Here is a 20,853-nt window from a genome sequence, read left to right on the forward strand (position 1 = left end):
CAAGTGCGAGCCACCGTTGAGTGAAAGGTAGATTTATTTAGAGAGATGAATACTGAATAGAGTGTGAGGCAAGAGAAAGGCCAGGAAAGAGGTGTGGGAATCGGGTGCTCAGGTTAAAGTAAAAGTAGGTACACACTCCATAGACAGAATGCGGGCGTCTCCAAAGGGGAGAGCGCGAAAAAGGGCCACTAGACGTGTTGTTGTCAGTTTTTGTGGTCTCAGTAGCTTCACAGGCCTACAGGTGGGACCATTCCAACTGCCCTGGGGGAGGGGCTGAGATTCCCAGGAAATGGGCCACCGCCCATTCTTTGGCCTTTTGCGGTTAGCCTTGGGGTGGTCATGACGCCTGCGGGCGTGTTATTTATAATGCTGTTACACTGAGCATATAATGAAGCTCGAGGTCTACTAGAAGTTAAACCTCTCAATCCTTAAGGCTAACTGGGAGTTGAGTCTTCCACCATTTTGGTGAATCTTCCACCATTTTGGTGTTAAATTGCTGTCATTCCTTGAGTGGCTGTGCCCTGCCCCCCCCCCCTCACGTCCTCAGTCTCCTGCATAGTGGCTGAGTCTAAAGCATCCCAGGAAGGCCTGAACCACAGGGACTGTATGCCTGACCTCACCGCTCACCTCCACATCCGTTCTTCTCAGTTCCTTCAGTGGCAAAGGCAGAGTTTAGCCTTTCTACTTTTCTTCAAAAAAATATTTGAGAGCTTACTGTGTTCCAGATACGGAACACAGTGCGGTAGAGAATCAGTAACATGCGGTAGAGAATGAGCAACATGCTTCTCCTCTGCCGTGGGCTCCAAGTTTCATGGCCAAGCTGCCACAGGCAGGAGAGTTAGCCTCTATGATGGTGAATTTTATGTGATACTTGGCCAAATATTAGTCTCGATGTTTCTGTGAAGATATTTTCCAAGTGAGACTAGCATTTAAATCAGCAGGCTTTGCATAAAGCAGATTACTCTCCATAATGTGGCTGGGCCTCGTCCAATCAGGTGAAGGCCTTAGGAGAGAAAGGTTGAGATTCCCTGAGGTCGGAAGTGTTTTGGATCCCAGCTGCAACACCAGCTATTCCCTGGGTCTCCAGCCTGCTGGCCGACTATATCCTAGACTTCCAGCTTTATGGTCATGTAAGCCAATCAGTCCCTTAAAATCCTCCCCACCCCCGTGTACACACACACACTCTCCTATTGATTTTGTTTCTCTGGAGAAATATGACTAACACAGCCTCTCTACTCAAATGAACAAGTTGGGGTCTCCCAACCCTGACTCTGTTACCTAAGAACAGAGTTACCTAAGAACAGAGTTTGAGGAACTTGGAAACTGCTTTCCTCTCAGAGTTTTTGTTACTGAAGTTCCTGTGCCTGATGCACAGTGAGGCCAAACAAACTGAAACGTCAGAGTCTGGAGCAGAAGGAGGTTTACTTCCAACCTGTCTCACTGTGGTTTTCGGAGAAAGGCCTTTATGGGCCGAATCTGGGGGGAGGACTGCAGGGTGTGTGCCTTGCTTCTGATTGGTTGGTGGAGAGGTAACAGCAGTGCTCCGTGAATCCTGGGCTCAGCCTGAAGTTACCAACCTGGGTGGGGGCCTCAGTGCAGGCAGAAGAAGTCACGGACATTGTTATGTAAATCCCTTGGGGAGGAACCAGAGCCCTGCCCCCAGGCTGCTCTCTTGTTTCTTGATTGTCCTCCCCTGTCTCTGCACCTCCTCCTTTCTCTGATTAGCAACTGTTTGAATCTGCTCTTTGGAACTCCGGGAAAGTCCAGGAGGCTGACTGAAACCTAGGTCCCACCAACAGGAAATAGAGGACACGGAAAGTATCTGCACCAGGGAGGACCCCGCGGGGTCCTGCTCCATTTCACTTCCAGGACTGATGTCTTCTCAGAGCTGCTACTCAGAGCTGGGTGGATCCATCCTGTCATTCTTGCAACAGCCTTAGCCTCCAGTCCTGGCAGGTGGGTACCTCTCATGACGAGGGAGAAGCCTGTTTGCCTGGAGGAATAAGGCATGTGAATGTATTCTTTAAAGAGCGTGCCAGCTCCTCCTCAATTTGCATTTTGAGTAAGTAACACGGGGTGTAGTCAGCGCGGTCACCACAGCACATCCCATGGCCTGGGTGGCTCGTACCACAGAAACGTATTTTCTGACAGTTCTGGAGGCTGGGAGCTCAAGGTCAAGGTTTCAGCTGATTCAGTGTCTGGTGAGAGCACCCTTCCTGGTGCAGGTGGTCACCTTCTACTGTGTGCTCACGCGACCTGTCCGTTGTGTGCGTGTGCAGAGACTGCAGACTCTCTGTGTCTGTTCTTCAGGGGCCCCACCCTCACGGCCTCATCTGACCCTGGTCACCTCCCCAAAGTCCTCCCTGCAAAGACCATTACGCTGGGGGTTAAGGCTTCCATACATGCACTTGTCTGCATGTGAGGGATGGGGGACACTCAGTCCATAGTAAGGAGTTTGCACCTTAAGATAAAAGTTGGGAAACAAAGTTTACATAGATGAGAAGGTACAGACGTAGATGAAATGGAGGACAAGGCTTAGCTGGGTGAAATCTGATTTTGTCCTTCCTTGGAACCAGCTCCAATGACCGCAGTAGAAAGTAGTTGGCAATGTGTTGAAATATCAGAGAGGAAGTTGTTTTTTGTTTTTTTTTTTTTTTTTTTTTTTACTTTTTAAAATCAGTTTATGTGGTTTTAAAGACCCAGGTGCGGATGTGACTAGTTTAAAACAACAAACCTGTCATTTTCCAGACAGATTACACGCGCTGAAGTCTCCCGCCCTTCCTGCAGCAGCAGGGCACTGCCAGCCGTGTGACAGGCCGCGGGAAGCTGCTCCGACGGCGGGTCGGTGAGCCGCGGTCGCCACCCAGGGCCTCAGCCCGCGGGGCGCCTCCCGTTGTTGGGGGCGGTTATCTAGGCCCAGCGCCTTGGGCGTAAACGTGGCTTGTCGCCACTGATTGTTGCCCCAGGCGCGGCAGGGGCGCAGCGGAACCAGGGGAAGTGCGGCTCCGCCGCCGCCAGACGAGGGCGCGCAGCTCACCTTCCCCGCGCCGGCTCCCGCGTCCGGGGCCGTGCGCTCGCCGAGACCGGGGGCGCTCCCCGGGGGCGCTCGCCGTGGCGCCCGCAGGCCGTGCCGCTGGCAGCGAGGGCAGCACCGCGGAGCGGCAGTGCGGAGACCCGGGCGTTCCCAGGGTCGGCCTTGATGCCGCCAGCGTCCCCTCGCACCGCCGCCTGGGGCGGAGCTGGTGGGCTTCCCGGAACTCAGGAGGAGGGCGGAGGTCGACTCCCTTCCTGCCTTCAGAAAGGCAGCAGTTCCCTGCAGACACCCCGAGAAGCCTGCTGAAGAGCTTACAGGTTTTGTCACAATTATTTTATTGTCTGGTTTTCTTAGAAGCTGCCTCAGAATCTCCCAAGGACCAAGGAGGGAAATAACGATTTTCCCCCTAACTTCACACTTCAGTGAAAGCCCAGAAGCACGGCTCGGATGGGAAGTGGTGAGGGGGCCACGTTTAGTATTTTCTAAAGGAGTCGGTTTACACCAGGGGGAAGATGGTAGTTCCAAGCTGTCACATCAGAAACCTACTTTATTTTGTGTGTGGAGAGAGAACTCATCATTTCAGAAAAGCCGCCATTGGGATTTTAGCCCCACGGAGCAGAGAACAAATTCAGCGTTAGGGACGCAACGACTAAACCGGCGAGTTTCACGCTCCTTGTCACCCAGAGACAGGGACGGAAGAGGGAAACCGTCTGGACCCGTCAGTGCTGAGCTTCTGTCACTGAGGGTCTTCCAGAGAATGTGTGCCCTGATGAAAGTGTCCTGTTGCCAAACCTGTTTGCGAGCCAAGCACCTGGGTGGCTGGCCTCTGTCTGACAGGGGTTACACCAGAACCACCCTGGAGGTGAGAGCCTCCTGCGCTGCGATGGAGCCCCCCTCGCCTTCCGCGTCTTGCCCAGCCTGGGCTTTGAGAAGCAGCTGGGGTGGGCCCTGTGGGCCAGATATGATTTCTCCTTGAGTGCATTCTTCACTCCTCGCTCCCTTCCAGTCATGGAGAGGGTGAATTGGGGGGGGGGGGGCGGTTCTTTGAAATGGCTTTGTTTTTCTGTGTGCGTGAACAGGTGGAGCCCTGCCTCCCAGCCCCCTGGGCGGAGCCTCCTGGGAGGGTTCTCCCTGTGTGGACCTTCCACGGCCAGACCAGATTCTCTCAGGTAATCTCCCAGAGCGAAGTCCCTTGCTTCCCCTCCTCTGATGGAAGATCTCGGGCCTGGCATCCCCGGTGCAGCCCATGCAGAGTGGTCCTGATCCCGGGGGAGTGTGGTTTGCACGGCCCCTGGGAGGGCAGCACATCCTGGGTGATGTGGGTGCCATCCCTTCAGATTTCTAAGCAGACTCACTCTGGGCCGTCTGTCCACTCAGCCACGTGTGAGATCCCATGTTCTCACTGCTTGCTGTGGAACTTGGTGCGGAGGGGGTGTCAGAACGGCCATGGGTGGCAGGTGACAATCCTTACAGGCGCTCTTTGATGGAGGAAGACCCTCGGGGGGCCATGTCCTTCTGGCTGTCGATGCACTGGCTTTTTCGTGGGTTTAATCCCTGGGACATTGACGTTTCCTGGATAGCCTACTGTGAACTTCCCGAGAATTCACGGCAGAGGAAGGTGGCCGCTGTGAGGAGAATGTATTCCTGCTCGAGGGTTTGCCGCGACCCAGGAGCGGGAAAGGACACTCAGTGAACACGGTTCTCACTACACGTGCACCTCATACTTTGACTTAAACGTGACGGAAAAGGTATGATCTCTCAACACAAATTTGAGGGGTGGGCTGGGCCTCAGGCATGAAAATTAGAGTTTTGTTCCTTCCATCCATGGAGCAAAGAAACCAGCCCCTCTTTGAGAAAAGAACACTGCTCAGATTCTCCAGAGCTCCTGTCACCGGGGGCTCAGGTTTGAGGACGAGTTCTGCCTCAGAGATGCACGGATTCATAATCGTCACTCAGGATTCGCAGGCCCTCCCCCCGCAGCCAAGGGCGTGGCGCGGTACAGCCGCAGTGAAAGGAAAGCAGAGGCGTTAGGACCTGAGGGGGAGAGGGTAGCCAGCGCTCCAGGGAGGTGAGCCAATCCCTAGGAGCATTTTGAGTTCCAATTCAAGATTTCCTCGAAAATGAACATGGTTACAATTAAAGAGAATTTTGCTGCCCTCGAAATTGAAGCTGAAGCTCTCCTGAGCCCACGGTTATTAAATAATACTCAACAGTCTGAAATGCCAGAGTCTGAAAGTCACGGGGTTTATAGAAACAAGAGGTGGCCATTCAGAAGCCTCAAGAGTGAACTGACACGACATTGTAAACGGACTGTACTTGAATAAAAATATGTTAAAAAGAAAGAAAAAAAGAAAGAAAAAAGCCTCAAGAATGCGAGGAATAAGGAACCCAGAAATGCTGCTCTGGCCCAGGTCCAGGAGGGAGCGGGCCCCCCCAGCAGGCCCCCTGGAAGGTCTCGGGAGGTGACTGCAGTGTCAGTGAGGACCGGCCAAGGCCGCCGGGGGCTGGGCCGCGGAGGGCGAGGACGGCTGGCAGAGTCTAATGCTCTCAACGCCTGTCACCGCAGCAGCGGCTCACGGCACGAGGGGGAGAACTTCCTCTGCGTCTTCTGCAAACGTAAAACGCTCACTCCTAAGTTTTCCCTTTGGAAATGATCTTCGCCTTCACACCTGAAGCACCCTTTTTCTCAGGCACCTACACTTCTGCAGCGAGCAGAGTGGAGTGAGTGCCGCTTCCCGGAGTCACGTGCATCCGCTCTAAGTGTAAGATGCAGTCACGTGATTGGGGGTCGAGCCCGAATCAGGTCACCTGAGTGACATGTTTCTCGGCTCTGATTGGCTTCAGCGTGTCCACCTGACCCTCAGTGAGGTCTGCTGTAGCAAAACAAAGGATAATTTGGGATGTGCTGTCTTTAGGACAACTTTTAACTCGGTCACTGAATGCGGCAGCTTGGCTTACGTGTTAAAAGAGTGAACATTGTAAGCCAATTACACTTCAATATATACTGCCCTTAAACTGATCTAAAATTCCTCAACTATGGTTCAAGTGCAATATAGGTGGTTTTATAACCGTGGGCTCGTGAGATCTTGTCTCTCAACTTCGTGGGCAACAAAATTCTCTTTAATTGTAACTAATTCTGTTTTCTAGGAAATCGCTGACCTGGAACTGAAACCATGGCTTGCCTTCACGCTGCTTACAAGCAGATGTAAACGCTGACTGAAAGTTACCAAGGTGGGAGTCTTCGCTGTCTGAGCGTTCTTTTTCAGGGTGACTGGTACACTTGGCCCTCAGACTGAAGAAGGCATATGTGCATGTTCTAGACAAACGGCACTGCTGTCTCCTGGGGCAGCCTGAGCCCACTGGCGTTTCCGATGCTCCTTAAAGCAGCGGGGAAATCTCAGTGATGCTGAATTAGCCAGGGAGGTGCTGGTGGTAGGACAGCAGACTCTGAAGAAGACCTCTTGGATTTCCAGTTCCTACTCTGAGAGCTGCGCATGGCTAGGACTCCGCTGGTCCCAAGTGTTCTGAACAAAGCTGGAGAAGGTGGCACCCAGCCGGGGGAGCCGTTCACGCTCAGATTCTGGGCTTACCCCTCTGCTTCTTTTCAGAAGGATTTAAGGCAGGGAATGAAAGCCTGTGTTAATTAAGAAGGCTCCATCCAGGGCGGAGATGCGGGCTACCGGGTCTGCACGGCGCTGTGGCTAAACTCAGCCCTCTTAGGTCCACGGACTGGTGAATGAACAGCCTGATGGCAAGGTCAGAGGCCCTGAGGCCTCTTGCAGAGGTGACGAGACATCAGGCTAGATTAAGGAGTGATAAGCGTTGGGCCCACTGACATCCTTCAAAGTCCAGCGACCCCCACTCCTGGTCTCTCAGATGTCTGACACTCTCTCCTGTGCGTGTTTCCCTGACAAACTGATAGCCCCAGGTAATGCCTACCTCAGCAGTCAAATCCCTTCACAGACCCTAAACCTCTCACCTCCCTGCAGCCAGTCAGAGACTTGTGCACGGGCCGATCTGGCACCTCGTGACCCGACCTTATAGAACACCTGACAGCCGGCCCTCGGGGCGCGTGCGGCTCCCCGTGCCTGTGCACCCTGCTGTTGTCTGTGACGGTGCGCCCCAGTAAACTCCTTCCTGATCTTACACTTACCCTCTGGTACATTATTCCACCAGCCTGCGCAAGCAGCCTGCCCCATGGGTCATACAACAGCAAGGGAGAAGGAGTGAAATCTCGTGGAAGGTAGCCTTTGTTCTTAGGGTGGCTCGGCGTCACGTGACACCTGGGAGATGCTAAACATACATTGAACAACAGCCGTAAAGGATTTACTCATCTTACGAAAATGTGAATAACCTCAGTGGGAGACTGAAATTAATATTACAGTAACGTATGTCTCCAGCAAAGTATACAGAATCCTGGCAGAGCCAGGGAGTATTTGAAGCCACCAGACAATGTAGCCCATTTTCCCAAACCTTCACTTTACTAAAAAGTCTGAAATAAATAAACCCTTTTTTTCCCCCAAGCAGTAAGGCACTGAATTTATGGAGGAAAATGAAAAATTTCACATGGACTTTCAGATAGAATAGACTCTTCGATTCTGATGTCCCAGCTCCAGGTCCCCAAGTCGGAGTTTATCCTTCTTTGCTGTGGGGTATTTAACAAAGTTTTGGAAACACTTCCCTTATTATAACCCTAGAATATAATCGTATTTGTTCATCTCTGGCTCTGAGTAATGGTGGGGAAGAAAAATTGAATAAGTGAACAATGTGTATTTAAAAATATTTATGGGTTTAGTGCGTCAAGTAATATATACAGAAACAAGAAAATCTAAGGATTTTTCCAGGTAAATTCTTCAAGGAATTTGCTCCAGTGCATAGGTGAGAGATCTGCACTGTCAGTTGGCCACTTTACAAGAGATGTAACATTCCCTCGTCTGCTCTTTTCTTTGAATAATGACCGTCTTTGCAGTAAATGCAGACTAAACATCAAACCAAGACCACAAATAGACACAAATTTCCTATTTTTGAAATCTTAATTGATATAATTTAGTGTGTACAAAACAATACATATAATAATATATGTATTGGGATAATTCAAAGATTATTATAACACAATTTAGATTCATGCATTGAAAGAATCAGGCACATAGCAGACCACAGGCAGTTTTATTGTCCAAGATCTTTTTACAGTTTTGTGTAACGGCCGGGGTTTTGTAAGGTCTATAAACACTGCATCCTCACTCAACTGTCTTGTCTCACCAGGCGTGGCAAGTGTTACCTTGTGGAGGACTGAGGGTGCCTGGTACCATTTTTCAGCTTTCCAGTGAGTTCCCGGTGTTGGCCTCCCAGCAGGCATTCACAGACCAGTGAGCAGTAGCAGCTGGCAGATCGCTAACGACGTCCGTAAAGTGCGCGTGCGTGGGACTGTGCCGCCATAGCTCTTGGGTATGAGGCTGTGTTTAAGAAGCCAGCACGTTTGTGACAGCTGTTTTACTCTGGTCTCATGATCTGAGGATAAAGGTCTTTGTCCAGCAATGTTTGAATAAACTTCACACAAGTGAAATCCATACTAAGTAACCAAGTTTGACGGAACCTGGGGACTAGTAGGATTTCTGTGTTTGTGAGCAGTTTGCTGCAAAATAGAAGGAGGCATTTGGCTTGACTTTTAGCTCCTGTTTCAAGTTGATGAGTTGCATTTTAGAACAAGCTAGCCAGCTGGAACTCTGGCCCCCTCCGTAGGTTTGATGGAGACGTGTGTGGGTGCCTTGAATAAAAACTTGAAGGCGTATTGACGGGTCTGACAGATGCGACTGTGTGCGTTAATATGTTTGGAGATGCTATTTTGTGGCCAAATGTTGGGGCCTACACAGTAAGTGTTAGGGTGTGCATCCCAGGACCATGGAATGGAATATCTGAGATGGGGACTATCCCGGGAAACTTGAAATTACGGGTTCCTATCCTCTGCCGTGACTTATTACCTGCTGTTTTCTGTCTGTGCTGGCGCTGCCCACGCTGGTTCACCTCCTCCTCCCCCCGCCCTGTTTGCCTTCTCAGGGACGAGGACGGTAACCGTGCTGGAGTGGCTTTCGGAGAGGAAAGGGCAGTTTGTGGGCCAGCCGCGTGGCCGTTAGGTGCCGAGTGAGGCCCAGCAGATCAGGTGGCTGATGAGGTCCCCAGACCTACCTGCAGACACTCACACTCCTGCCTGGAGGAGGCGGCGAGGGGCTCATCTCGAAGACGACCCTGGGGGACTCGGTTGCTCCTCCCGGTGGTGCGGGTTGGGGTGGGGAAGGGGCCGCCGCGGGAGGTTTCATGAGCTCGGCAGTGGTGGGGGGGCCTTCAGTGGTGCCTGGAGAAGAGGTTCCTGAAGGCGCTGCTGTAGCTCTTGCTGAAGGCCGTGTAGATCAGGGGGTTGAAGAAGGAGTTGGAGTAGCCCAGCCACAGGAAGACGCTCTTCCATGGGGCGGGGGCATCGCAGGAGCACAGGGGGCCGACGAGCTCCACGGTGAAGAAGGGGGTCCAGCAGAGCACGAACACCCCGATGAGGATGCCCACTGTGAGGGCGGCCCTCTGCTCCTTCTGCTCCCTCCACGTGTCCCCTTCCATCTGGAAGGTGACGGTGGCGTGACGAGCGGTGAACACCATCTCGGGCTGCTGGGCAGATGCCTTCACCTGGAAAAGATCAGCAGAGGCTTCAGGAGGACCCACCTCGTCGAGGCTGCGGGGCCGGGGGGCTGAACCGAGACGCGGATGTGCCCAGCCCAAACGCCCGCTTCACAGGGGGCCCTTGTAGTCGGGGCAGGGGCCGGCCTCCCTCGGCTGTGGGGATGTGGTGACGGGGCTGCACGCTTGCTCCTGCCTTAGAAATGGAAGGAAGATGGGAGCGTCTGCGGCAATGGGGGCCACCAGGGTCCCTGTCGCTGTCTGTTCAGCAGCGGACGGTGGGACAAGCAGGTTGTGCAGCGACACACGAGCAACCACAAGTGTGCTGAGTCCTTATCCGACCCTGCATGCTTAGGACTCAGTATTCTGAAATCTGTAACATTCTGGATTCCTGTGAATCCCCTCCAAAATGTGAGGATTTTCTAGAACTTTCCTTTTGGTATAAGGTTCCAGAACATAGTCTACTGTTTGGGGCAGTCACTCACCAGGGCGCTTATCTCCTTTTGGTTTATTCTGTGTTCTGCCCTCTGCCCCCAACTTACATGGAGAAAGGAACCTCTAAACTCAGATTCCCTCCCCTCTGGCTCACAAGTCCTCTGCAAGGCAGGTGTCTGCAGAGTCAGGGTCTCCAGCTCTGCTCCCCTCCTCTGAGGAGGTGGGTGGGCTTCTAGGGAAGGAAGCACTTCCTTCTGTTCCAGGCCTGATTCAAGGTCTCTGGGGGACTTGAGGTAAGGAGTGTCTGTTGATCAGGCCCCAGATGCCAGGAAACTGCAGTGGGCGGATTTGCTAAATGAGCAAATTAGTTGATCCAGTCATGACGTGGGACAGTTTCTGGGTCGATCAGTCATGATTCACTGGTGGGGAGACTCCACTGACGCTAAACCCCGTTCCTCCCAAGTCCAGCGTACTGTGGCCCCAGGACATGCGAGAAGCAGAGCTTCACGGCTCTCTCCCCGGCAGCACACAGCCTTTCAGGCGATGAGCTAGGTCAGAAGGTCTGCCTCTTTAACCCACAAACCCAGTTCACGGCTGCGTCTGTAGACTGGAGTCAAGAGGAGCTGACCCACCAAGCGTGCAGAGCGCCCGAGTGAGACAGGGACACTGTAGTTAAGGTAGTGTCCGTTCACGTGTGAATTTTTACATCTGTGTGATAGCCTTCCTGTCATCTGTTTGAAAAGCAGTGAAGCCCCAAGCAGTAGACAATCAACAGAGGGTCACAAAGACTGAAACAAATCGTTCTTAATTGTACAACCCTTAAAAGCACGTATGAGATAAGAGATGAAAATTTCTTTTTCCCAGTCTCACCCCTGGGTGGAACCATAGTAACTTTCTTGCTTTATCAGTGCATGTCTGGGGATCCATTTCAGAGGACTGATTTGTAGAAATGCAAACACAATATTTTGTTTCATTTCCTTAATAAATCTGAATCCCAAAGTGGCATCAAGGAAGCCGTTCCCCGCCCACCCCTCCCATTTTCCAAAGATGGTGATGGAAGAGGGATTCTGGTCCTGACTCTTAAATACCCGAGAAATTCTCCTTCCTCTCAGGATTTTTCACTGTTAACACTGTCCCCTCGGGGGTGTGACGCCATTGTGACCACTCCTTAATCTCTATAGCACGCCTGGTGCGAAGGTGGAACAGTTAAGCCAGACTCAAAGGCTCTGAGATAACAGAAATAAACACAGCAGCAAGCAGCTAGGTGTTCTGGCTTTTGAGGCCCGTCCACCCCGCCCGTCCGTGCTGCCTGGAGCCTTTTCAGGCCGACACCAGCAGCCCCTGCTCAGTCCGTAGGTATCAGTTTCCGGTTGCAGTTCACAGTGAGCCCCACAGCGGGACTCCCAGTGTACGGCAGCTTTCTAGGAAGGGCGGGGGACCCCCAACGCTGCTCATGCTGTCTGTAGGAGTTCGCTATCGCACAACGGGGGAAATCGCAAGGTTTCCATTCTCAGGAGCTGGCCGTCTGCTTTCTCATGACTGACTCTGAGAACGCTTGCGTCTTCGGAGACCCTGCAGCTCCTCAGGCGCAGTCCTGCCCTAGACCCGAGGGGCTGCTGTCACCCGTCGTTCATCTGAGAGCACAGGGCCCCAGGGTGGTTTGCTCCCAGGTGTATTGCTCACGCTTAGGTGCAGGATTTGAATATTTCTGTAACAGTTAGCATTAGGAAAGGGGGCCAAGCGTGTGAGACAGTTTACGGCCCCGTAGAGGAGCGCTGAGCGCCCCAGGCGCAGGCCTGCCTGGCCCTCGCACCATCAGATCCTGGATTCTCCCGGTGCAGCTTACCCAGGTTCTTAACGAACGACGAGCTGTTCCCCGGGACTGCGAACACTCATGGTATCTGCAGAAACTTTCCGCTGTGTGATAGTTCTCATGCTGAGTAAGTGTACTTAGCGATGTCCTGGTTATTTTGTTCTTAAGTGTGTCTTTAGGGAGGTTTCTCCATGTCAGGAGGACCCACAGGCACCTGCCAATGGCCCTTTTCACTGAGTTCTTAGCGCAGCAGGTCGGGGATGCACCTGTGGGGCTCCTCCCAGCAGGGATCCAAATTCATTTTTAACAGGTCTTTTAAATGCTACTTCGGGTCTTCTCCCAACTCTTAGAACTCTACTTTGAATTCAAATTGAACTTTTTTTTTCCCTAAGTATGTTCTTTTTTATGGTTTGCCTTGAGTCAGGAGCTTTTACAGGTGAGTCGGAGAGCTCCACGTTTCTCAGAAAAGACGCTCTCTGTGACCCGAGCAGCGTGGAGCCCTCGCGTGTGTGGAGTTCAGTGCTGACTCGCCTGGTGAAGGTCATGGGTCCGGCCGGGCTGCTCGGGGCAGCAGAGACTCAGCCGGGGGAGCGTCTTTGCGGCTGGGGAGCTGCAGGTTCCGAGGTCAGTAGGTGGCTGATCTGGTTGCCCAGTTTACCCAGGTTCTTACGAAAAGCCCTGTGCTTTTCTGACTTACAGACGCCCTAGGTCTGCGCTGTCTGCTCATCATCCGTGACTGCGGTGAAGCGCTGGATGGAGCCTGGAGAACAGGCCCTGTTAGTTGCTCTGTCAGTCACTCAGCGGGCTCGTGAGTGGTTGCACAGAAAGGGAGGTGGTGGCGTGAAAGGAGCGAACGTTCAAGCCGCGTTGCCCTTTCCCTGTTTGTCTTTGACGTGCTCTCTCGTTTAAAGCCCAAACCCCGCAACCTGAGATGCATGTGTAGAAGATTTTCTAAGTGAACAGTTAGCCTCATCTCTCCAAATACATCTATCATTCTTCCCAAATGGCCATGTGTTAAATAACTATGTACTGGTTAATCATAAACCTAGCATGTTCTTTCATTTCCTCAGACTATTCTGGCTCCTGCCCTATGACTGTGACAGATACTCAATAGATTATCATCAATAATGGTATTGAAATTAGGGGATAGAGACTCTCACCTTGGAAGTGTGGTTTCGGGTGATTTGCATGTTGGACTAGGCTGTTGTCAACATGCAGGATGCACTGATGGGTCAGAATCTTCGAGCTAGAAATGATCTCACCGATTTGGGGGGGAGGTGGCGGTCCACAAGGGGATGAATAAAAACATTCCCACACACTGAGGAGGAGACTGGCTGCTCTGTGGCTGTGGCAACAAGGAGCCTTGGTATTTGCTTAAGCCTGTTCAGCGGATGAAGGGCCATCCAGCTCTGTGAGGATACGTGTGCAGATCAACCAGTCGGAGTTAGCCCTTACCTCTGAAAGTCAGCCAGTTAGGGTGGGACTCGCCCCGCTAAACACACCTCTGGGCGCTAGTCAGTCGACCACAGTCTCCCGGAGTAACCCCACTGTTTGGGGGATGTCAGCTCGCTGCTCCTCTGAATGTCCTCCAGTCCCCAAGCTCGGTGCTGTCCCAGCCCCCGTGAGCGACGGGCGTTCCGCTCTGCTCGGGGAGACGGTGCCGGACAGGTTCAGTCTTCTGCCCTCTAGCGAGCAGCACTTTTATGTCAGATCCTGGGTGGTGGCTGTACCAGCCTTGGACAGCTTGGAGGGCCCACTGAGGTTATCTTGAGGACCCTTCACAGGATGCTTGGATCGCAGGTGCATTCGCTGAGTCCCAGTGTCCCCAGTTGCCTTCGAATCTGCAGGCACGAGCTTCAGCCCCACTGGGCGCTGCTTGCTCTGTGTATTTTGTTATCACAGGATTTGTGACCAAGTGTGTCTTTGTGTAAGGTCATTCAGCTTGAGTCTTTGCATCAAGTCCCTAGACCTTTGTTTGGTAATTGACTTACACCTTTGTCTAAGGCTATCAGATCTTGTCCTGGAGGTGTACCATTTAGCAAAAATTTTTATGCCATAATCTACTTATATATTGCTGTTTTCTTTGCTTTTGCTATTGTTTGTCTAAATATGCAAAATCTTGTTATAAATTTTTGTTTGTTTTTTATCCTGGAGTACTTTTTTTTCTTTGAAGATAAAAAGGATTGTTCTACAAGGCATTGGCTTGATAAACTTCTAATCCATTCCAAGCCAGATCTGAAGGCTAATGATTTGGCAACCATTAGACTTACGACCAATTTGTGAAAAAGCACTTGATCAAACTTTGCTTTGGGTCCTTCACAAAACTCCAGTGAGGGCATTCGCTGTCTTGTCAGTTGGTGAACGCAGATGTCACCTTGCCTAGTTGGTATTCCAGCTGACTGGTTATCGGGTTGGTGATCGCATGGCCGCTTCTTGGCTTCTGGTCGAGGATCCTGAGACGCCATTCACAAGATGAACTTGTCCAACCACAGTGGCCTCTTTCTTGAGTTTCGTGATTTGTCCAAGTCAAAGTCTCAGACTTCCCTTTGAGAACTTCTGTTTCCTATTTTAAATTGCACTGCGATCCTCACTCTTGCACTTTTCTTGTAAATGCAGAAATAATGTTTTACTTAATAAGGAATTTCTGAGAGTCAAAATCAATAGAGAAACTCTAGAAAAATTAGGACACAAACACCAGATAGTTGAGAGTCAGCTTCTCTAGCTGTTACACTAAGGCCTTAGAACAAAATTCTCACTCTGAGATGGTCTCAGAGCTTCTGTGACCCTCCGAAACCTGCCCCCCGCACACCTGCACGTCACGTGCTTCTGTCAGCTGTAGCTGGCCTCCTAAATGAATTGTCATTTCTTCAGGATTTTCTCGGGAAAAACAAAATCTCATTGTAAAATTGCCGGACAAAAAGTCAGATCTATAGAATCTCAATTAAAACTGTGGTCTAGAGCCTAGGTAAGGCTATAATTAAGACTTTTTCTAAACTTCAGGGAGAAGGGCAAAAGATTGTCCCAGAATTTAGAATTTTTAAGAGTACTGAACAAAATTCTTACTGTCCTGGACTACAGATCAGTTCCAACTAGTTAAATTAATTAAAATACCCCTCAGATGAGGAAAAATATTTAAAAGTAAAAGGATAGAAAAGAGAAGAGCTATATACCCAGCTATGAAAATTTTAAATATAAAATACATTATGTAAAGCAATGTCATAAGCCTTTCTTTTAAGAGAAGATTGAATAAATAGTAAAAATTGTAAACTAAATAAAGACAGCAAATAGACTTCAGAAAACTTCAAAGTAATATTCTGGAGAAAACCCAACAGCTGAAATACACAGTCTTACCCTGTTTTTCTATAAATGGGTATAAACCCGAATTAGGGAACTTATAAAAAATAAATTGAAATTGCCAATTCAGAAGATATACAATATGGGGCTAGAGATTTCCAGATACTCTTAGAAGGTAAATAGGCTAGAATCAATGCAAGATATGGCTCTCTAGATAAAACATCCAAAAGCACCTCTGTTTTCAAAGATTTGGGGGCCTCGATAAGGATCCTTGTAAGGTTTGCCAGCAGAAGAATCCTTGAAAGAATCAGTGTCCCCTATTGACTAAAAATCCCAATGACAGCTATCTAAAATCTGTCCAGCGAAGTCACCCCATGGGAGGTATCGCCCAATCCGCTGTCCTTCTGAACTTCTAAGGGGACTTACCTATAATTACAGATGCACAACAGTGCAGCGTTCTTACTCCTACGGCTGTCACCGTAACTATGATGGTCTCCACCACTATAAAACAAGAGGCCCCTCGGCCTGAAATTTTAAAGTTGCCTGAAAAAAACATGCAAACTGACTTGTAATAAGTTTTGAAAGATTAAAAGCAGAGGAAAAAATTTCTTTAAAAAATGATTGGTCATACCAGACGGTGAAATAAGATCATGAAAGACAAATTTGCAGCTATTTTAAAACACTTGGAGGAAAGTAAACCTTAGTCAGTAGAAAAATCCAAGTGGTGGAAGTCTTGAACAATTCTGTGCGCCAGCTTGTGACTGGTATTTCAAGATCATTGTCAGAATGCCTCTCTAGGTTCTGTGACGCAGCTCCAAAGTTAATAGGATCTGCTTGCAGATGAAGTGTCCCGCTGTCCTCACACACGATCGCATCACAGCTGATCTGCACGTGAGATACCTACACTGTGTGTAACTCAAGACATCGCCAAAGAAAGAGCGATGGTTCTGGGGACCGATGGACGAAGGCGCCGCAGGCAGCTCAGTTGGAGCAGAACGCGCACGAGCCCAGACTGAGTCGTCCTAGGCTGTCGTGAACCTACCCTTTTGTACACATACAAAGGTGCTGGCCCGCGTTCCAGGTGGCACCTATCCCAGAGCTGTTTCCTATTGAAGCCTGCCCCTTAATTTAGGAGTCAAGGCTTTGCCTCCTTGCCTCTGAGAAACCACAGGCATCAGTTGAACTAGTCAGCACATCTTCAGAACTTATATGAAGCCTTTAACTCTTATGTTACCAGACATAGTGAATCTCCATTGCTAGCTGAAACCACCCAGCATTTTACTTCTAGTTGGTTGTTCGAGATTCAGCATCTGTTGTCCAGAGCTTTAAGTGCTGCTACGTCACGCTATTCTGACAGACAATTTAAAATCATGTTGATGGATGTGCAGTCTGAACGTCAGATCTCCACAGATGAAACTGCACCTTCAGGGAGAGCCAAAACCAGTGGTGAAGACACAGGCAGTCTGTGTTGTCTCTCCTGGAGCCTTGGCTGGGGGAGGACCAGACACGGGAGGTGAGAACCGAGTGTTCCCGCAGACTCAGCCTGCAGCCTGGAACCGGTCTTAAACGTACTCAGTCAGTCAAGGACAGCTCGTCTCAATGGACTTACCTTTGCAAGCCAGCCTGCCGTGTCAGTCCCCCACTTCTAGAAGTCAGGTGACCAGGCCACCTCCCACGGGAGCAACGACCATCCACAAAGCTGCTCTTACAGCGATGCCAGCCCACTCGGACCTTGGAAGGTCCACCAACCCCGGATGCCACACTTCCCAAAAATGCCATTGGAGGTCAGCATTCTGCTTTCCCAGAGAGACTGCCTGACCAGCGTAGGTCTCCCTGACACGAGTGAGCAGTAAAGCCAGCTTTGCCTTCCCAGACCGGATCTTCCTCAGTGGTCTCATCAGCCTTTGCCAGGGGCAGGGACTGTCTCTCGTGTGCGTCCTGTTTGCATCTCAGTGTCTGGCACAGGGCCGGCTTTCAGCCTGTGTTTGAATAAAACTCTGAAGATGAAGAAACGGGGAGGAGTGTTGCGTTTCTCTGCGTAACACAGCTAGTTGCTGGTAGAGCGTATGCAGAAATGTTAGCTCCTGCTACCACCGAGGATTCAGGAAACCTGGTTTTTAATTAACCCTTCACGTGGGATGAGGACAGAGGCAGCTCCACATTTTAGGCAGAACCCTGGATCACTTAGAGGCCTTGCAGAGCCACAGAACCCATATTTGCAAGTTACCTGGCAGAGAAAGGGAGGATGTGAGACAGCACTTGGCTTCTGCTCCCTCCAAAGCTGAGCAGTGAGAGCCCCTCTCCTTCCGGAATAAGCAACCTGAGGCAGAGCTGTCATTGCTCTTCCCCTTTAAAGCTGTTTGCTGTTGATTATAAATTGTGTTTACCTGGATAAGCATCCTGGCAGAAGAGGGTCCGTGTAAGGAAGGCCTCAGCGGGCAGCCGGTCCCCTTGTTCCTGACCCGGGATTGCACACACACGGACACTCCGGGCAGTCGGTGGCACTCCTACCCGTCGGCACGCCGTGTCCAGCTCAGAGGTCTAATAGGTCGGGGCTTCCCAGCTGTGGCACTGCTGACTTTGGTCTGAACAAGTCTTTGCTGTGGGCCTGCCCTGCGTGCTGTTCCACATTTACCCGCGTCTCTGCTCGCTACACACTAGGTGCCAGTAGCGCACTCTCCCCAAGTCTTGATAATCAGAATGTCTCCGGATGTTCCAAGTGTCCCCTGAGGTGGGGGAGGGCAAACCACCCCTGGTTGAGACTAGTATTCTAGATAGAAGGGCAGGTAGCCTCTGAGCACCCCCCCCCCCCCCGCATCCTTCTTTCTTCTAGAGTGAGGCCTCCCCTTTCTGCCTGAACCATACCTCTGGTTCCTCTAAGCTTGATGGACTGATTATGGCTGGAATTAACCACCGACTCTAGAAAACATGGAAAAATTGTATAGCTCACAATAGATGTCTCTCTCTCTCACTGGACTGGACTCTTCATAGACGAAGATGGTGTCTTTATCATTCTTTTACCCCTTGCAGCAAGTGCATGGTATGTGATCGGTGTGCTTAATTGAATTTACTTTGCTGACCCAGAGCCGATCACAGAAGTGAGTGCTGTGTAGATTTCCCAACTTGCAGTGTGTGAATTAGGTTCAGGGGATTGTTCTTGGCTGTGAGCTGGGGGGAGGCAGTCCCCGCATCCAGTGAATTCATATGAAGTCTTACGGTCCCCGGTCTTGAGTCATAACCTGATTGCTAAGAGTTAACAAAGAGCAGGAAAGTGTGGGTGGAGAGATGAGAAAAGAGCCCCCACGGGTGCTGTAGCAGTTGTCCTGCCTTAAATGCCGCTTGTAAAGAGCTGGGGAATTGCCTGCCTCAGATTTGCAATTTCCTCTTGCAGCTTTACTTGTACTCAGGGAGGCAAACAAGTGATCCTCAGCTGTGCATACAGTCTGATTGGGGGGTGGCTTGTGTGTGTGAGAGGGCTAGGGGGTTAGACCCAGAAGGTAGCCCCGCAGGCAGTGGGAGCAGGTAACAAAGGCAGGCTCTGAGCTGGGTGTAAACAACATCTTTAGTCTTGTATCAGGAGAGGAGGATGCGGCAGGGCGGCAGTTAGTAACCCAGGAGATACCACATTTTGCAAAATCAGTTGCTATAATTTGCAAAGAAGAAAATAGACTGGGTTGAAACACTAATCTGCTTTGCCTGCTGTATAGCAGTCTTCCTGCCAAATCATATTACTGTCCGTCCCTTCCCAATCCTCGAACACCTCGCTCCAAGTGCAGGAAGCCAGCACCAGGCACCAGCCTCCTCAGACGCTCTAAAGGATGTTATAGATCCATAGAATTTTCAAATCCAGTGGGACCCTGTAGAACTAGGTAGTCTGGACTCCTCATTTTAAATACAAGGAAATAGTCTGTCAGAGATGACATGCTCTGTGATACTGAGCAAGTCAGAGCAGAGTCTGTGACTCTGTCTCTCTCCCATCTACCCCCTTCCCTTCTTCCCCTCACCTCCCAGTACTAAAAAGTTGCACTGTCTACAAATCTAGGGGGCGGGGTACTGGGGATAAGGCCTGTACACATGCAAGCAGGGTATTTTTAAGGATGACTTTAACACCCACCTCCACCGCTTCTGATATGGGAGAGACGCTGTTGGTCTTCCGGGGGCCCACGCGGAACTTGGCGGCCTTGTAGATCTTCCAGTACACGAAGAGCACCACGCAGAGCGGCAGGTAGAAGGCGCCCACGGTGGAGAACACGGTGTAGGAGGGCTCGCGGCTCACCTGGCACTCTGCGCTGACCTCAGAGTAGGTCTCCCCCCAGCCGAAGAGCAGCGGGGCCAGGGAGATGACTGCGGAGAGCACCCAGGTGAGCACGATCATCACGTTGGAGACACGCTTGCGGGCGCGGAGCGTGTATTCCAGGTGACGGGTGATGGACCAGTAGCGGTCCAGCGCGATGGCCGTCACATTCCAGATGCTGGCGGTGCAGCAGAGCACGTCGCATGTGATCCAAAGCTGGCACAGCCGCTGGCCCAGGTGCCAGCGGCGCCCAGACAGCTCGTGCACCAGGCTTAGCGGCATAACCAGAGCGGCCACCAGCATGTCCGAGATGGCCATGGACGCCACCAGGTTGTGCGGAACGCGGTGGAAGGCGCGCACGCGGAGAATGGTCGCCAGGACCAGCAGGTTCCAGGCGAGTGTCGCTGCCACCAGAAAGCCCAGCAAGGTCAGAACAAGCACGCCGAAGACGGAGAGGAGGGCTGGGCTGGGGCGCGGGTCTTCTGCATCAATGCTGAGGTTAGTCTCCAAAGGGGCGGGGGTGGAGATGGTAAAGTAGGTGAGGTTCACAGGCAGATCCATCTCTGGGTCAAGAGCCTGGCTCATCCGTATGTGGAGAAGGGGTGCTCAGGAGAGCATAAGGTGGCCACTGCACCCGAAGCCACTCTGGATGTGTGTAACGTCTGGCCAGTGTCAGGATTTCTGGGGAGTGCCTGTGAAGCTCGCCCGATCCTCCTGCCAGTGAGCATCCGTGGGAGGTGGTGTGGCTGAGAGGAGAGTGCCTGGCTGCAAGCCGCGGCGTGTCTGAAGCCCTCAGAGGCTATGAAAGCAGAGGCAGGGGCTGCATCTGGCCGCCAGGGCCCGCCTAAGTGGTCACGTGCCCAAGGCTCTTCACCTTGGCGGAGACAGCAGTCTGGTCGCCCAGAGCCGAGCGCTTCCCAAGTCGGGGAGAAGCTGGGCGGCCCGGGAGCGTGTGGGTGCCAGGAGCGGGGCTGGTGCGTCAGAGCAGTAGTTCTCGCCGTGCGTGACCTCCCTACCTGCCCCTCTCTCCAGGCAGCTGCAGCGGGCTGCAGCCTCAGCTCGGTGCTGGGAAGCCAAGCAGGGACCTGCTTTCTCCTGCCTTCTGCTGTTCCCCACCCCTCTCCCCACGCCTTCTGGGGCTGCGGCTCCGGAGAGCGAATGCTGGCACGCCCACCCAGACCTGCCTTATCAAACTCGGGATCCAGCCTACGTAAGGCATCAGCTGATAAGGCCGCCTCTCAGCCCGCGCGCGCTGCGCTGGCGCTGTCCCTGGTGCTGCCGGCTGTCCCCGCCCGAGCGCGCGCGCTCTCAGTGCTGTCC

At 51.7% G+C, this 20,853-nt stretch overlaps 1 protein-coding gene and 1 long non-coding RNA gene across 5 annotated transcripts; one reads left to right on the forward strand and one right to left on the reverse strand.

Annotated features, from left to right (window-relative positions):
* Nucleotides 1-3,362: 3,362 nt before the first annotated feature.
* LOC116154114 (uncharacterized) lies at nt 3,363-9,394 on the forward strand. 4 transcript variants are annotated; one of them, XR_010381514.1, is made up of 4 exons: nt 3,363-3,896; nt 4,114-4,782; nt 6,182-6,962; nt 8,297-9,394. It is a non-coding gene; the product is annotated as an uncharacterized LOC116154114 (long non-coding RNA). The 4 variants fall into 4 exon arrangements; XR_010381513.1 differs by lacking the exon at nt 8,297-9,394 and having other exon boundaries at nt 6,182-6,265; nt 6,355-7,848; XR_010381512.1 differs by lacking the exon at nt 8,297-9,394 and having other exon boundaries at nt 6,182-7,848.
* On the reverse strand, nt 9,322-20,260 carry HTR5A (5-hydroxytryptamine receptor 5A). The gene is made up of 2 exons (XM_031455770.2): nt 19,354-20,260; nt 9,322-9,706 (listed from the first exon to the last, which is right to left on the reverse strand). The coding sequence occupies exons 1-2, from the start codon at nt 20,116-20,118 to the stop codon at nt 9,374-9,376; spliced, it is 1,098 nt and encodes a 365-aa protein (XP_031311630.2). The 5' UTR covers nt 20,119-20,260; the 3' UTR covers nt 9,322-9,373.
* Nucleotides 20,261-20,853: the final 593 nt, after the last annotated feature.

The sequence above is a fragment of the Camelus dromedarius genome, chromosome 7, assembly GCF_036321535.1.
Source record: "Camelus dromedarius isolate mCamDro1 chromosome 7, mCamDro1.pat, whole genome shotgun sequence".
Taxonomy (NCBI): domain Eukaryota; kingdom Metazoa; phylum Chordata; class Mammalia; order Artiodactyla; family Camelidae; genus Camelus; species Camelus dromedarius.